This window comes from Ursus americanus, chromosome 21 (genome assembly GCF_024610735.1).
Source record: "Ursus americanus isolate L20-20 chromosome 21, mUrsAme1.1.p, whole genome shotgun sequence".
Classification (NCBI taxonomy): Eukaryota; Metazoa; Chordata; class Mammalia; order Carnivora; family Ursidae; genus Ursus; species Ursus americanus.
The window spans coordinates 45,575,218-45,592,658 of record NC_142147.1 but is presented as its reverse complement, the minus strand read 5'-3'; the positions used below and the strand labels follow the sequence as shown (position 1 = coordinate 45,592,658).

Genomic DNA, 17,441 nt, shown 5'->3' with positions numbered 1-17,441 from the left:
GTGAATTTTTGGTTAAAAAAACATGTTTCTTTTATTAAAAAGATAATGAGGTCATGAAAGACAAAAGAAGACTGGGAAACTTTCAAACTAAAGAGCCCTGACAAGAAAATGCAATCCATGATCCTGGACCAGAAACAAAACTGCTCTAAAGGATACTGTTGGGACAACTGACAAAATTTAAATGTGGACTGTGGAGGAGATAATAGCATTATATCCAAGTTAAATTCAATAACTGTACCGTGGTTAAGACAGCAGCTTTACTCTTAGGAAATGCAGGCTGAAGGACTAAAACCTAAAGACATGATGTAGGCAGCCTACTCTCCAGTGGCCCAGATACAAATCAGACACAGCTACCTCAATGTTTGAGAAATGGTAAAAGCAAACTGGCAAATGTTAGAATCTGGGCAAGACTGAGATTTCTTAGGGCTTTTGAGTTTTGAAATCATCTTCAAATGAGAGTGAAGGGAAAAAAAAAAAGAGTACATGGGTACAAATAAGAGGGAGGGAGGAGAACAAGACCAAGAGGAAGCACCTGGGTAGCCACCCCGCCTGAGGTCTCCTGACACGCTTTACTACATCTAGAGCTCCTAAAAGAAGTGTTTACTGAGCACTTGCTATGCTCCAGGCATTGTTCTAATGGACTGGCCTAATGGCCCTACACCCAACTCTGACGTAGGGGCAGACTCTCCCTGAGAGCACGCTGAAATACGGGCAGGGGGGCTGCCCAGGGCTGTGAGCAGACAAGCAGGACCTGGGTCCAGGGAGTCTGGCCCGGAGCCGCAGCCATCGTGTACAGCACCATCAAGTGTCAGTCCCTGTTCTTAGGGACTCAAGTTGGACTGCAGGGCAGCCACCCTCTATCTTGTTCTGCTTTGCATCCACCCCTGCCCTTCCAGAAGACAGTGCACTGCAGGAAGCCTGGCTCAAGTAGCGCAATGTGAAGGAAGGGAGAGGTTTTGGGATGAGAGGATACCACAGTGGGGCAAGAGCCAACAGCACTGCCTTCGAGAGCAGACAGGCTACTCCATAGCAAAGAGAAAAGAAATTCCTGGGTGTGTTTGGAAAATGTCCCTCTGGTATCTAGGACTGGAGGAAGGCTGTGCACACCTGACATCCTCAAACCTCTCCAAGGTGCCGTCTGACAGCTTTGCACAAAAGACGAAAGAGGGTAGAATGGCAGAATCTTGCCCCAAATGAGAGCCAACATTCCCGTCCGGTAAAGAGAGACAAAGAGCTATGGCAAGAGCTGCTGGACACAGGGCAGATGAAGGACAGAGGTATTCTAGGAAGCCTGCAGGTCCAGCTGACAGGATCAACGTTTGGCTCTGCCAACTCCCACAGGCTGCTGGCACTCACCGCAAAGCAGCCAATCACGTCATTCTCTGCAAACTTGTCTCCATAGTTCTCAAACCGGCTGTTGGTGGACTTCTTCCCAGTGCCTCCGTAGCCGTAGGAGAAAGGCTCTTCGCCTGATGGAAGAAGCAGGCAAAGGCCAGTTAAACTTGCCATGGTCCCAACAGCCTTTACGGCTGCCATACACTTTTAAAGAAAAAAAAAATTAGTTTCTTTACCCATTTTACTAATCAGATGCTTTAGGGTGGGGGGGAAGGTGAGGAATGTCCTGCTGAAAGGAAGTTCCTTGTTATGCAGAACTCTGGGGGGCTTGGTGGGTTTAGGTGTGAAGTCTGGGAGTGGGAGCTGACCTGAACCACTGCACTAAACAGAGGGAGAATCTGGAAAGAGAGGGAGGATGGGAGAGAGGAACTAGGACTAAGGCGGGCTGCACACGGAGGCGCAACCTTCCTCATAACACTCAACATTCAGTCAAGTCTACTAATGACATCCATTTTTGGTGCCAGTGGGTTCTGGGCAGAAATCTGGGTTCTGCTCCTGGAGACCTTGAAGTTTACATGCTAGGGAAGGCACTGGATTTGCTCAGGCTACAGAACTGGGGGCTGAAGCAATGGGAGGAGTGAGATCCTGAGGCCCTGCCTGACACCTAGGGTGTATGGAGATCCTTGGCCAGGAACCCAAGGAATATCCTGCCAGAAAAGCAGGCGCTGACAGGCACGAATTCCAGGCCCAGTGCTTCTACATACCAGCTGCTGGCCCCGGACATCTGACCGCTCTGGGCTTTTAATCTTTACCTGTATCAACTACCCACCACTTACACCCAAAAACTGAGACAGAGAGAAATGAAGAGGACACAGGCATCTGAAATAAGAAGTGTGAATATCTATCCAAATGCAACTGTACACTCTTGACCTAGGGTCAAGACTTTAAGGGTCAGTCTTAAGTGGTCAGATCACTACACACAAGGATAGCTCACAAGTTTAACTGTAAAAAATTGCAATCAACTTACATGATCCACAAAACACAAGTAAGTGACATTACTATAAAATGGAAAATTGTGCAGTGGTCAAACAGCTCTCCTTATTTATAAAAATATGCCTAGCATCTATTAAGTAGGAAAAAGAAACCGGCTACAAGATAGTACGCATAGTGTGACCCAGTTTGAGATATACAGAGACAAAAGAACTGTCCAGAAGACCGTAGATAAAAATGTTAACATGGGTTATCTCACAAGTTTGGGAGGATGTTCATTCCCCCCTCTCCATATGGCCTGAACTGTTACAAAGAGTACACTTTTTCATCATCAGAATGTTTGTATGACCAAAGCAAAAGGTCTCAGCAATGGTCACTGCAATCAGTCACTTGGGGCCAGGATGTCACCTGAGGCCTGTTGAACATTCAAAACTTTCAATGGGCAGCCCCTGCCTCTCTCTGCCAACCAGCTCCCTGCTCCCTGCTCCCCCCTTTACTCTGGGTTTGGCTCTGGACAGAGAACTCCAGGCCGAACTGAACGGGCTGAAGGAACTTATTTCAGCATGATTTGAGGACAGAAGACAACTGATCTTTTTAAAGAAAGGGATCAGCCTTCTAAAGAGAACTGTGGACCCTCTCCTAAAAGATGAGAATAAATTTTTCATAGAAAAATTAAGATGATTGTGGTCCTTCCAGTTGAGTCTTATACACCTGAAGACAGGCAGGAGGTGTTCCACCCTGGGCTAGTTGTGTTCTGAGTCCCACACTGGGAAGAGAAGCTTAGGAAGCTTGAGAACCCAGGGACAGAGGCAGCTGCTCTAGTATCTGGCCTGCTAGGCTGCCCTCCCCTTACCCAGCTGTGTGCTGCAGGAGTCCAGGGACCAGCCGATACGGACGACGTGCGGGTCGGGCTCTGTGGAAGGAAGGTGCTTCACGGAGATTTCCTCATTGATCTGGGGACAAAAAATAAGAGGGCTCAGAACTGATGCTCGGAGGCTTGGGCAGCACGCAGGCATTACAAATCAGCAGTGGCTCTTGTTGCTGGGGACAAGGTGTTGAAGCCACTCGGAAGGGCCTGTGGCACTGAACCCAGGGCCTCTGAAGGGCTTAGGAAAGTACAGGGCCATAGAAACAGGCATTTCAAAATATAGTTATTTTTTAATTTTAACATGCTTCAGGAGAAACGGGGACTCTCCTACTTAGTGTAGAAGGATAAATTGGCACCATGTCTTTGGGCAATTAACAATTTAGCTAATTTAGCTAATTAGCAATTTAGCAACCCCTACCAAAACTGCAAATGCATACGCTCTATAACCCAGCAATTCAACTTCCAGTTTACTCTGCAAATGCACCCATAGGTGTATGTGTGACCACACCACACACACACACACACACACACACACTCTCTCTCTCTCTCTCTCTCTCTCTCAATGTGACACCGTTTATACGAAAAACTCCCCCCACCAAACCATCAGTAAGGTACTGACAAAAAAAAAAAAGGCACTGCCACATAACGGCACAACCATGCCACAGAATAGATGAAGGAGCCAGAGCGTGAAGCATGGCTGAGGTACGGGGACGGAACTTGTTGTGCAAGACACGGTACTAAGTACAAGAAGCAGAAAGAATGAACCACGCCTTCTGACTTACCCGACAGGTTGGACTGCCTAGCAACCACACCTATCTGTATTAGTTGGTGCTTCTGTAAAGTTAACCTATTTTGTTGACTTTTGGATGCACATTTCCCACATTTTGATGTGTCCAAATCAACTGATGTGGTAAGAAAGCACCCTGGCAATTTAATTGAGAGAGTTTCTGAGTGGCACACAGAACAATGTGCAGCTCACAACCAACAGACTTAGTCAATCAAAAAATGATAACCCCATGGGGCGCCCGGATGGCTCAGTCATTCATCATCTGCCTTTGGCTCAGGTCATGATACCAGGGTCCTGGGATTGAGCCCCGCATCGGGCTCCCTGCTCAGCAGAGAGCCTCCTTTCTCTCTCCCACTCCCCTTGCTTGTGTTCCCTCTCTCGCTGTCAAAAAAAAAAAACAAAAAAACAAAAACCAACTCTCGGTCAGGTTGCTCCTCTAAAAAATGGGGAGAACAGTGCCTATTTCAAGATGGGGATTAACAGAAATGTCCACGTAAAGAGCCTGGTACTGTATCTAGTGCGTGTGAACGGTTCTGTAAATACTAGCGGTAATAAATAAGTTTGGATCTACAAGGGACATGCAAGAAATTGTTAACATGTGTTATGTCTGGAGAGTAGAACGGGGACTGGGAGGGTTTAAGTCTAACTTCTGCTTTTTTTACCCTACACTCTTCTGTGCCATCTGAATTTTCATTGAATACGAGAATGTGTTGTCTTCCTAAACATAACCTGACACGGACTCTCCTTCTGGCCTCTCTTTAACTAGCAGGGTCCACTTCCATTCTTCCTAGCTCATTTTTCTTCCAAACAACTTCTTTTTTTTTTGTTTTTTTAAGAGTTTATTTATTTATTTGACAGAGATAGAGACAGCCAGCGAGAGAGGGAACACAAGCAGGAGGAGTGGGAGAGGAAGAAGCAGGCCCATAGTGGAGAAGCCTGATGTGGGGCTCAATCCCAGAACACCGGGATCACGCCCTGAGCCGAAGGCAGACGCTTTAACCGCTGTGCCACCCAGGCGCCCCCCAAACAACTTCTTTTCCCAGTTCTACAAACATGTTATCCCTAATGACGTTGGCTGTGTAATACCTGGGTCAAATCCCACTGAAGGATAAAAAAAAACCCACCAAAGGAAAAATCAGCTTGATGAGGCAATGTATGGTTGGCTTGCTTTCCTGACAGGATGTTTAGCAATGGCATGATTCTCCAGAGTCCACCATGCTTTTTTTGCTTGGACACACACGGTCTATGTTCAATCAATCTCTTTTGCAACTGTGGCTCTGACCGAAGTAGCTGATGACAGGCTCATGCCAAAGGATGGACCTGCTTTCTGTTCCTAATCCTCAACTGCTCCCACTCACCTTCATCTCGAAGCACACACGGCCCCTTCTGACTCCGTAGCTGGCACGGGCTCCTGACCACAGATAGGCAAAGCCCTCAATTGTGAGAGGGTAGCCACTACTCCGGTCTCGGGCCACCTTGAAGTGGAGATCGCAGTTATCTGTGGAGGAAAAAGCCGGGAGTTGGCTGATATTTTAAGGACCCAAGAGAGGGACAGGCAAAGGTAAGTCCTCCAAGAGTGTTAACCAGGAGTACACCAGCAGACACATCGTGAGGGCAGGTTCATGAGAAACCAGCCACACTGGCTAGCCATTCTCCCGTTGAGTAGCAAGGCTCCAGACGACTGCAAACTGGCCCATCCAGGATCAAAGCAGCCACCACACATAGGAACTGGGCTCTCCACCTGGCTGGGGTCCAAGGATGCTGATCAGAGGAACCCCCAGAAATTGTACACAAATGTACTTTATGTGAACGTACATTTGATAGGGAAAGGATCCGTATCTCATGATGTTCAAGGGACTTCGCATTTAAAAAAAGGCGTATCCCACAGCCATACACTTTAACCACCTCCCTGTGCTAACTGTCAGTTCGGGAGCCAGACTCCTGCTGCCAACAACTGCACAAACATCTGAGCTGGACCCGCACTTGTCACTCAGGCACCACCGTCCAGGTGCACCGCAGGCTCCCACCTCCTCTGTGGGCCTTGGACTCTCCTGCTGGAGCTCCAACTCTTCCCAGTCTTCAAGGAGCCAGTCAGGCCTCCAAGAAAGTCTTCCCTGACCACCCCATCTTTTCTTTAAAGGCTGAGAATTGTGGTCTGTACATTTGGCATTTGATCGGCCACCACTTCACTGACCACTGCCACCCTATACCTTTACTCTGGGTACACGGGCTTCGAGATCCTGTGACAGAAGGGACTATATACGAGACCTTTCTCTCGGTTATGTAGCCACTGCTCTATAAACTTGAGCTAAGTAAAGAAACACGTGAATTGCTGTTAAGTTTCTCCTCTGTTGAAAAGCACAGTGTTCTCACACTGATCTGGCTTCATTTAAAGTCAGATTCCCAGGTTCCACCACTGAGATTCTGTCTGGGGAGGGGCAGGAGCTTTTATCGCCACTACCCTAGGGTTCAGATGCACAGTCAAGGGGAAGTCACTTATCCAGTGGAAAGAAACTGGAGGACGGAGAGCAGGGCGGGCCAGACTAATGCCTCAGAGGACAAGGTGGCATTAGTTTCACCAGGAACGTGAGCAGTAGATGGAAACCGGGGGACTGGTCGTCAAAGAGTTAAGTTTCCCCAGCCGCACTCAGATTCCCTACTTGATTAGATGACAACCCCCTGGGTGTTCGGGGTTTTCCAAACTGCCCTCGTACCCATTCTGAGGAGTGTTACTGAAAGTTCTCTGAGGTATCAGGGCAGGATTGTATCTCCCTGAAGAGAAGGTGAGAGAAGCAGAATGACCTGCCCAGGATCCCAAGCAGAGCTGGGAGACCTATGGCCTCTGAACCAGCACCCTCGCTCCAAAGCCTGGTTTCTCACATCCCAGTTTCCCAATACTGACTGCAAAACAGAATCAGGCACCCCAAGGACTCACATGTGTCGATGGCAACAAGAGTGTCGTCAAAGTCATCTTCATCCTCTTCAGCGGGAGGTTGAGGAGAGCGGCCCCTGTCAGGAAAAGGAGTTAAGTCCCATGAGAATGGTTGGATGAGCACAGAAGGAGGGAAATGAAGGTTCTGTTGGAATTTACAAGTGGCCTCCAGATTGCTCCCTGGATTTCGGTTTCTTCCCACAGAGGTTAACAAAAGCACTCAGCCACCCTATACCCTTGCCACGAGCACAATGACTGTTAACTCCTAAAGTGGGGCTGGGGACTAGAGAGAGCACCCTCTGCTCAAGAGGGCCAGCAGAATCATTTAGCTAGCTTGTTCATGGACGACTCTCCTCTCACACCCCAAGATTCTGAGCCACGCCCTGTACGTGTTGAGAGCTGCCTCCATACTGGCCTCTGTTACTGATGGGAGGATACAGTAGTCCACAGGGGCCTGGGCCAGGAAGGGGAATATCAAACCCAGTCATCACAATCTCTCCACATCTTCCTAAGACTCTACATCTGCAAGTGTTTGAAATGACCCATTTTTTTCAGTCTCTTTCTGTAAAGTGTCCTAAATTATGAATGAGACTCATCTCCTACCAAAACACCAAAATGGGACTAACGTTAAAATACTGCTCATTTCCAACTTATTGGAATAAAGGAGAGACGCAGAAGGATGGGGTCCAATGCCCAAGGTCCTGCCTGGAACACTGGACCCTTGCCCACCATGTGCCCAGATCAAGTACCCAAGGCCCACCTTGGAGGCTTCGCTCTCGTGAGCGCCCTGCCGGCACTGCCAATCTAGGGCCAGCACAGAGCCCTGTACGAAGGAGTGCATCACACAGTAAGTCCATCCTAGAAAGCTTTCCCTGCCAGCATCCAATCAGAGCAAGTACTCCTCCTCCGCTCTCCACAGGCAGGCAGCTTAAGCCCAGATCTGGTCTGCAGGAGGCACTGGGAAAAACTCATGAGAGGTAGTTCCACATCCTAGCTTCAGTCACAGCCAAGAGACCCAGGCCCTGTCTCAGAGAGTCATAAGCCAGTGAGAGGATAGACTCCACCAAGTAGGAAATAAAATGTGTCAGACAACTAGTCTAGACGGGTAGAGAAGGAATGGTCATTCCTAGTTCTGTGAAACTTCACGTAGAAGCTGAAGGAAGGGAGGGCAGGATTGGGGCTGGGCAGATGGATGGGGAGGGCTTATCAGGAAAGGAAAATGACCAGGGTAGAGAGGCCACGCCCTCCACTAATCTCCTGACACTCACACGCACCCTGACTACTGGCCCCACTAGGCTGTGGCTTACTTATATGTCTGTCTCAGGCCCTACATTGGGACCAAAAAAAGGCAAAACCCACTGTCCAAATCATCCATGTCCCCAGTGTCCAGCCCAACGGCAGGCACCTAGTGAAAGTAGCATGAGTGTGACAATGAATAAACGAGTAGACAGATGGAAGGGTGCGTTTGGGAAAAGGGTCAGGAAATAAACCTTTCCATCAAGGGATATTAAGCAGCCATGAAGAAAAGGACACCACTCAGGACAACAGAGCAGTGAGGCAAAGGACTGAAAAGGCAGGATGGCACCTCACATGTGAAAGGCAAAGTGTTTGGACTTTATCCTGCAGGTAATGAGAAGGGAGGAGGTGAGGGAAGGAGCAAAAGTTTAGCAAAGCTGAATCTGGCAGTGAGTGCAGGGAGGGCTGAGCAAGTGTGTAAGGGCAGGGAGAGCTCTGCCCCCTTGGTTACTACAAAGGTCCCAACAGGCACCAGGCTACGGACACAGAAACCTACTGGGAAAGGGGTGACTATCACCTCACACACCCACCTCCTATCCTCTCGGTGCTCGAAGTACCCCCGTCCCCGGTTTTCTTCATAAGGCCTCTTGCGACTCTGGAATTGCTGTCTGTCTGGCTTGAGTTGAGATGCTTCGGGCGGGAGGAAGCTGGCAGGTGCTTCTTGCTTCATCTCTGTCTTCACTTCTACTGTCAGGACAAATCCAGGCGGTCAGGACACTTGGAAACTCCCTAGCTATCGCTTTCCTGGTCCCCTTTATTTCAGGAGAGGTTCGCAGGACCCTGACTACAGTGATGATGGGCTGGGCACAGGCGGCTTGCTGGGTTCAACGGAAGCCTGCCAAGGGAGCCTAGAAGGCTGTACTAGAGAACAGGGCCAGGGTAAAGGGAGGCCGGAGATGGCCAGCCAGGCACAGCAGCACTGGCAGTTGATGAGGTGACAGATGTCAGTCAGATAACTCTCAGGCCTCAGGGGGAGGGAGAGGGGACTTCAGCACTGAATAAAGGCAAGCTCTCTTAAAGGCCACCCAAAGGCAGAATGGCTGCCTCTGGCTACTTTGCACCAAGTGGGAGAGAGCCCTAGAAAATTTCTCAGATCCCTTTAAACTGAGATCCCATGATTCAACATTCTCCCAATTTCTCCTCCCAGAGAATCTCTCCACCTCAGTTCTTACAAAGCTTCTTTAGTCTGGCAAGGGGGGGGGGGGGAGGTCAATTCAACAGGACACTGTGGTCCCACAGCTAACTCCACTGGCTTCCATCACTCTTCCACAAAGCCCAGAATCACCCCGGGCAGGGGGAGGGGCTGCACTTAACCCAGCCTATAGGTGTGATGGCCTTATTAAGTCACACCGCAAATACAAAGTCAGGATGGGATAACATGCTGTAAACCACGGGAAAGGCCCAGTCCCCGGCAGTCTTCAAGAATAGAACCAAGAATCTAAGAACCTAACCGAGAGCAAACTGGAGCCAGCGTCTATGCCTTATGCTGTAGATCACCCCCATCTCCGCCTTTCAGCACCCAACCCAAGACCACCTCGGGTCGCTCCCTAGCTCTGGCACGTACAGAGGGGGCTCCTGGGCCTCCAGGGCAGGGACTGCGCTCACCCATCTGAAGAGAGCCTCCATGGTCCCAGCACAGAGCTGGGCTCACGGGACACCCTGATAAGTGTCTGTTGGTAACAGCACAGAAAACACTCTCCTTGGGCCAAATGATCCCACAAGTCTCACAGAGCCTGACACAAATCTGCAGTTTAACCTATATTAAAATGAAAATCCTGAGCCACCCACAAGATGTCTAGGGATTTCACTTTGTGGATGAACCAAGAATGGAATTAGATACAATCTACTAGATTCACTAAGAAAAGGCACCGGGGCCACAACGCAGTGAAAGGAACACAAGACTGGGAGGCAGTCCTGGCTCTGTCATTACTCAATGGTGGGACCTTGCTTTCCAAACAGTAGGACACAAATGGCCGGGAATGCTCCTCATTACCCAATAGCAGTGGCCCAGGCACCAGTTTCCCGGGTTCTAACCCCAGCTCTGCCATCAGACAAGCCACCTCCCAGTCTGCAAAACGGGAGTTGAGAGCTGAGTTACATCTGTCGTTCCCAAACTGACAATACAGGGAACTTTGTTCTACAAAGACATATTTAGGAAACTCTGGGTTTAAACAATGTAACACAGGGTTTTTTTCAGTCCAGGACTTCTCAGGGCTTTCAATGCTCTGAGTACAGTGATTCTCCCAGGGGTGGGATAGCACGTGCTGCATTTTTCAGATACATTTGGCTAAGGAACGCTTTCCTGGGAAGTCCCTAATGATACCTTCTGGAACAATATTCTTCAGAACATGGGAACAACTGGACTAGATTTAGAAGGTCCTTGCTGGATTCTACGTTCTGAGATTTTAAATAAGACTCAAGTACTGGCCTCTGAGTCTAAACTCTCCGGGGTTTTGATACTAACATCTGAAAACAGACACCACGAAGACTTCCCTCTCTCAACACCTGGGAGCGGGATTAAGTTCTCTCCTTCAGAAGAACCTTGCCAGAGTGACAGAGCCCAAATGGACTGCCCAAGAGGAAGACAGGCTTAAGTCAGAGGGTACGGGCCACGTAGAGTCTATTTCCTTCAAAAGAGATGTATAACGTGCACTTTCCCACCTGGGCGATAGGCCTGCTGCTGCTCCATTTCCAGCGGTCTCCTCTCGTAGCCAGACTCGTTCTCTTGCTTGATGACCTGGCTCTCATAGAATTGGTTTTGCCTGGTAATATTGTCCATGACATCTTAAAACAAAAAATGGCCAGTTAGAAGGGTGCTTCTTGGGACCGGAGGTGGTTTTTTGGTGTTCCACAATGTCACCCCCACTGGGAACAGTCTGCCAAAGGCTGAAAGGTGTGACAACACCTTCAGATGGAAACCCATCTGGGCAGTCAGTGGCCCCAGCTGCCTGAGGACATGCCCTCTTGTACCTCAAGTGGTTGGTGCTGTGTCTGTGACTGGGTTGTACAGAATCCCACAAAGAAAACCAACTGAAGTACAACTGCTCTGGTTAAAGTGAGGAGATGGGAGGGTCAGAGAAGGTATCCAGCTTGACCTTACCCTGGAAGTCCCCACTCCAGGGCTGGGGTAACTCTACAGAAACCTGGGACTCCATGCAGCAGTTTAAAATCCACCAGTCTGGCCGTCCTCTGACACAGCGTAATGCGTAGGGAGTTGGCTTTAGGGCACAACCTTAAAAACTGCTCAGAGAACAAATCAGTCCTCTGCCTGGCCCAATTCACTCCCATTTGGACAACCAACCCTCTTAACGAATTTCTTCCATCCCACAATAGCTGCAAAGATAAAGGGTATCCAGGGATGCCTGTGTGGCTCAGTCGGCTAAGTGTTTGCCTTTGGCTCAGGTCATGATCCTAGGGTCCTGGGATCAGTCCCACATTGGGCTCCTTGCTCAGCAGGGAGCCTGCTTTGCTTCGCCCTCTGCCTGCTGCTCCCCCTGCTTGTGTTTTCTCTCTGTCAAGTAAATAAATAAAATCTAAAAAAAAAAAAAAAAAAAAAAAGATAAAGGGTATCCAACCCAGTTGAAGGGTAAATGGGGGGTGGGGGGAGGGAGAAGGAAAGAACTGTTAAGAAAACAGAAGTCCTAACAGTGGCCTTTAGACTCATTAGGGAGTATGTCCTGAAATATCTGGAGCTAGGTGGGAAGGGTCCTAAGAAGATATCTTATGGAATAAGACTAAGAATAGAAGCTTATTCTTATAAGAATAATATTAACTATCTACAGAGCGCATACTACACACCAGACCCTAGGGTACAGATAAGAATAAGCTTGCCCTACTGAAGCCTTCAGGTTAGTGAAACGGACATACATTAAACAAGTACTTATACACAAAGAGCAAATTCTAATTGTGTTCAGGTCTACGAAGAAATTAAGACAGGGCCCAGAAAGTAACAGAGAAGCCTTGATTCAAGGATACATCGGTGAGAGCTCAGTGATGACAACAGAGAAAACATTTCTGGGGTTGGAATAACATGTGAAAGCTCAGAGGTGAGACTAAAACAAGAGTAGCAAACTCAAGACCCTTGCAGCCAAAGCCAGAGAGAAGTCTGGAAACCCAGGATGAGCAGCAAGTAGGCTTTCCACCCGAGGGGCAAGCTCTGCTAGGTGCCTCTAGGGCCCTACTAGTGGCTGTGCCAGGACTGGCAGAACCACAGGGAAGGAGAGACTCTTCTGCCACTTGCTAACTGACTGGATCCTTTCTCAGAGGACAAATACATCTGGGCATAAACCAGGTGCAGCCCAAAGGGAGGAAAGTAACAGATCACGTGGTTTGCTAAAGTCCTGTTTATCAGAGCTCGAAGGAAGGGTTGCAGCGGGGCATGAAGGGGGCTCAAAGGAGTTTGTTGCAGGGGTAAAGGGAAAAAGGAAGAAATCCTTAATTGGAACACAAGAAGGGCTTTTCAAACCATTCGGTTTCTTCTAGGCTCCAAGCACAGTGCTCTTCTTTCCACACATATTCACATCTCTCTTCTCAAGAATTTCCCTTGTGCCCACAGAGGAAGCCTCACCCGGACAAGCCATGATCCTGGGGTCCTTCTCCACTCTAAAACATGTGCCTCCTAATTATAGGCAGGCCCAGTGCTAAGCTCCCTACACATGTGACCTCATTCATAACAATGCTGGGGGGCACTATTATTATCCCTGTTGTGCACACAAGGAAACCACTTGGAGGTAAACTGACTTGCCCAAGTCATAAAGCCATCTCTAAAACAAAATCCATCTAACATGCCCTCTTCTGAGGCACCTCTGGTCACTGGGCCTTCCTCCCAGGCATTCCTGCCACACCTGCACACTGGGCCACTGCTCCTCCCTTCACAGGTCTCTGCAAGGGGAAGTTTTCTTCCCAGCACGGGCACATGGGCCCTGGACAATCCTTCTAGGCTGTCCCCACTGCAAATCTATACTCCAGGACATCCCACCTCTCATGAATGAGTCAGTAAGCACCCAGTGCCAACTCAATTTCTTGTCTCTTCTCTCACCCCCTTGCTCTCCTCGTTCTCTTAACCCCATAGCACCCTCTTTTCAGAGAAATACCACAAACGCTGGATGCCGGAGTCTTTTCTACTTACTCCCAAACTTCTCCAATCTCCAATCCCCAGTCTGGCTAGAAAACCATGCTTTTCTAACTCCAGATTTCCTCCTTTCCATACCAGGGTCTTCTCTCTCCAGACAATCATAGATCTACACTATATCCTCTTATTGTTAGTCATACCCTCTGGCTCTTGCTGCAGTTCCCTACTACACCCTGAGACCCCCAATCCCTGGGCACACAAGTAACTGTTTCTGGGGACCAAGGAGCCTTCTCGAGGAGGAGACACTCAGCCTCAGAAACTCCCCTCACTCCATCCTGAGGCTCCTAGCCAAGTCAACAGGTTTTCTTTCTCTTTCCATTCTATACTCTCCCCTCTCCCATATTTGCTAGACCACATATACATTCCTGTACTGGACACAAGGATCCTCTGTCCCCCAGATACTCCACAACCTCAAACTCCACCAATTTGCTACCTGCCCCACCCCACCCCCAGCTACCTCTGTTCTTCAAACACTCCACACTGTTAGTCCAAGACCATTCAGCAGCAGCCCTCAGAACCCACCCAGCTCAAGACTTCTAGGTTCCCTACCCAGTGAAGCATCCTTCCCTCCCCTGCCTGCCTCCAGTGACTAGGGTTCCCTAAACCTCCTCTGGAAGTCAACCAGAAGGTCCCCAGATTTCCCAGCATCAAATGCCCAAGTTGGCCCTGCCTCAACGTTGGCCTTCCAGCCCTGGATCTGAGAGTCCCCCAGGTCATCCTCAGAGGTGGGTCCCTCACAGTCCAAAACATGGCAGTCTCCCACATTCCCTAAATGCTCACTAGCCAAATACCAGAGCACTCAGTCCATCAGATCCCTCTCTGGCCAGACACCAGCACTTCCACCTCACCAAGCCATCCCAGTACCAAACAGAATTCCCCATACCCCACCCAGCACCAAACTCCAAGATCCTCTAGTCTCAAAACTCTCCCAGCCCTAAAAACACTGCTCCCGAAGCCAAGCCTATACGCTGGGTTTAGCAGAGCCCTCAAGCCCACCTCAAGCCCACTCAGCTACAAACCCTGAAATCGTCATTCCCAAGACCCTCCTCAGCCCCCGATTAGAAAGCCTCTTGTTCTTCCGACTCTTCGGCTCCAGAAGCCACGGCTTCCGGTCTCCGAGCAATAGGCTCCCGGAATCCTCTACACCCCCGGACCGTCCTCATCTCCGAAACCCAGAGCCCCCACTCCAGTATCTCCCCTGCCTCGAATGCCAGGGTCCACCCTCCAGTCGTCCCGAGGCCCACGGCCCTAGATCCTTTTCAGCGACGGGTAGCGGGATCCCCCAATCCTCAGGCCATCTCCCCGACCTTAGGCGCCGGACTCCGCGTCCCACAGCCCTTCCTCGGCCCGGACTCCGGGCTCCCCGACCCCCGCCCCGCGCACTCTCACAATGTCCGTCCGGCCCCGAGTAGCCGCCAGGCTCCGGGTGCGGCTGCAGCCCGGACGGCGGTGGCTGCGCGGTCCCCTCCAGCTCGGAGCCCCCCTCGGTCTCGACCTCCTCGTTGTTGTGCCCGGGTCGCCCCGGTTCGTCGTCGGCCTCGAGCTCCCGCTCGTCGTCGGGCTCCTCGGCCTCCAGCGCCGCCTGCAGCCGCTCAGCAAGCTCGGCCTTGAGGCCGCGAGTGTCCAGGCCGCGGCGCTGCAGCTCCTCGCGAAGTTCGTTCACCTTCAGACGGCGCACATCCATGGCCCGGGCCCCCGGGGCGGCCCCCGAGCCCGGCCCGGCCTCCCAGGGCTCTGTCCCCCTTAAACCTTTCCTGTCAGGAGGCGAAGGGGGAAAGGGGGGGGGGGCCCGCTCCAATGGCGGCGGCGGCTCAAAATGGCCGCCGCCGCCGCCTCCCCCTCCTCCGTGGTCCCATACGATGCAACACGGGTGCCAATTGGCCACCGCGTGGAGGCAACGGGCGCGGGCCTGGAGAGTCAGCCAATCAGAGCGCAGCTTTCAAAAGAACAGAAATGAAAGGGCTCAGGAGCAGCCAGGGAGGAAGCGTTGGCCTACGTCGCTGCCGCCGCCGGGGCGGAGGGCGGGAAAAGTCGGGAGGCGGAGCACGTGGTGATTGGGTAGCGCCCGCGCGCCCGCTCCCGTAGGGTCAAATGAAGAAAAAGGAGTAAAGACTTGGCCCAATCAGCGATGGGATTTCAGAATGAACCCCGTCCCGCCCCCCTCCCAAACACTCTCGGCCTTTCCTGCGCGGTCCTTTCATCAAACTGGGGTCTCCTGTAACACATACCCTGATTGGTCTAGATCTCCCGCCCCTAGAGGAGTCCAAGCGGGTAAAACCACTAGAACCAATCAAATGGAGGGTCGGCCGACCAACTCCCCCACCTCCTTTCACTGTCTTCTTTAAGAAACCGGAAAGATGAATTCCCGAAGGACCCGCCCCCTGCCGTTAGGGCGGTTTCAAAACAATCTGCCCACCAATCGCAATTATTGTTTTATCTCACTAAAGCTAGTACAGTTGAATCGCTTTAGGAAAAGCTAACCAGATTGGCGGTTCTTCAGCGGACGGCCTCAGAAACGTCGCTGTAAAGGGAGGGCGACGATATAAAGTAGATAAATTATCCTTAATCTGGAAGAAACTCAGTTACCTTTATGGAAAGGAACCTTTTGATTTCAGAGAGTACCGAAGGTTTGAAGATAGAGGCTAAGCTGACAACGGGAGAAAAGTTGTAAAGGAAACCGCACCCTCTTCCCTTTGATAGTTCATCTCAAAGGGGCGCCTCTTCCCACGATCATAGCTTCGCCGCCGTCTTTCTCTATGGTTCGTATCTTACGTGGACTGGGCGCTCTGCACGTGACCATAGAGCCTTCCCTTCCGGGACGACCTCCAGAAGTTCGCGGGTCTCTACCCCAAATCCTCTAAATAAACCGCTGTTCAGAGTTCTGGCTGTTTGGCGTCTGTACTGACAAGTTCAAACACACAGGTTCGTAGTTCAGCCTAACGCCACAAATGCAAACGCCACAGAGTTTCGCAATGTCTACCGCTGTACCACCTGTCGCCTCTAACTCAAAAGCCACGAAACTTCTGTAAGAGACACAATCGGGATACACAATGCAAACGCCCGCTGCCCGCTGGGCCATACCGTAAGCCCACAAAAAACACACACCGCCTCTACTTAGACAAAAACACGCAACACAAACAAATGGCCGTGAGTCAGGTCAGATGCATCAGTTAAGGGGATAATACACCAAACTGCAGCGCCGATGTGGCCACTAAGGTCCGCACAGGCAGGCGGCATCAAATGATAAAGACAAAGGACAGTTACGCTACAAGCTGACACGGCAGCCTCGACACACAGCACCCACTCAGAAACGGGGCAGACACTCACGTGGGCCCGGAGGTTCCAGTCCAGACACCCCGCCCCTCGCCCACGTCCGACTTCCTCTCTCCTCCCAGCTTCCCACAAGGATTTGTTCTAAAAAAGTTTGTGGCCCGGATTGAACTGTCCTCGGTTCTCAGGAGGCGCCACCGGGGGGCGTCCGGGCGCTGCCAACGGTTTCTCCATGTGCTGCCGGATCCACCCAGGAACGGGGCCCTCGATGCGTGCAAAGCACAGTGGGTTTGTCTTGGCAGGAATCCCTTTGTGGGCCCGTGATGACTGGAGGTGTTCTGTGCCTGTGTTTCTATATGAATCTGAACATTTGAGTCAGTCTGTGAGTACCTGCTGTACTCTGTGTGTCTCGGTGTTTACTCTTTGTAATCTGTGTTACTCTAGTTTATTGCTATTGCTGGTGAATATCTGCCTTTCATATGTTTGTAAATATGTTTGTATCTATATAGTTTTTCGCGTCTGTTACTATATGTGTCTGAATTTCAGTGTCTTTCTTATTTGTGGCCAAGTATGCCTCAGTATGTCCTAATGGGTCTGTTAACTTTGGGGTGGGGAGGAGCGTGTCTCTGGCACCGAGTATCTAAGTGCCTGTTCCTCACTAAGGATTTCCGAGAGTCTGTGTATCTTTGTGTCTCGTGTCTTTTTGTCTACGTGTATGCTCATTTCTACCCTCTTCGTAAAGGGAGAACTCCTAGACCCCCACCAAACCCTTCTTTTTACTGATAGGGAAACGGAGCTGCCAGGGAGAGGGGCCACGTGACAGCTGAGTGGA

The 17,441-nt window shown here is 50.5% G+C and overlaps 1 protein-coding gene across 6 annotated transcripts in view; it reads right to left on the bottom strand.

Moving 5' to 3' along the window:
* The window catches only part of HNRNPUL1 (heterogeneous nuclear ribonucleoprotein U like 1), a 36,107-nt gene extending 19,422 nt beyond the window's left edge, over nt 1-16,685 (bottom strand). The window contains exons 1-7 of one of the 6 annotated variants that reach the window (XM_045782340.2): nt 16,667-16,685; nt 10,870-10,992; nt 8,739-8,895; nt 6,916-6,989; nt 5,339-5,478; nt 3,179-3,278; nt 1,357-1,469 (exon numbers count right to left, since the gene is read on the bottom strand). In XM_045782340.2, coding sequence (XP_045638296.1) covers nt 1,357-1,469; nt 3,179-3,278; nt 5,339-5,478; nt 6,916-6,989; nt 8,739-8,895; nt 10,870-10,987 — 702 coding nt within the window. In that variant the 5' untranslated portion in view covers nt 10,988-10,992; nt 16,667-16,685. Of the gene's footprint in view, nt 1-1,356; nt 1,470-3,178; nt 3,279-5,338; nt 5,479-6,915; nt 6,990-8,738; nt 8,896-10,869; nt 10,993-14,728; nt 15,150-16,666 lie in introns of those variants that run through there. The other 5 variants (XM_045782505.2, XM_045782079.2, XM_045782169.2 and 2 more) reach the window with 5 other exon arrangements.
* Between the last annotated feature and the right edge of the window lie 756 nt (nt 16,686-17,441).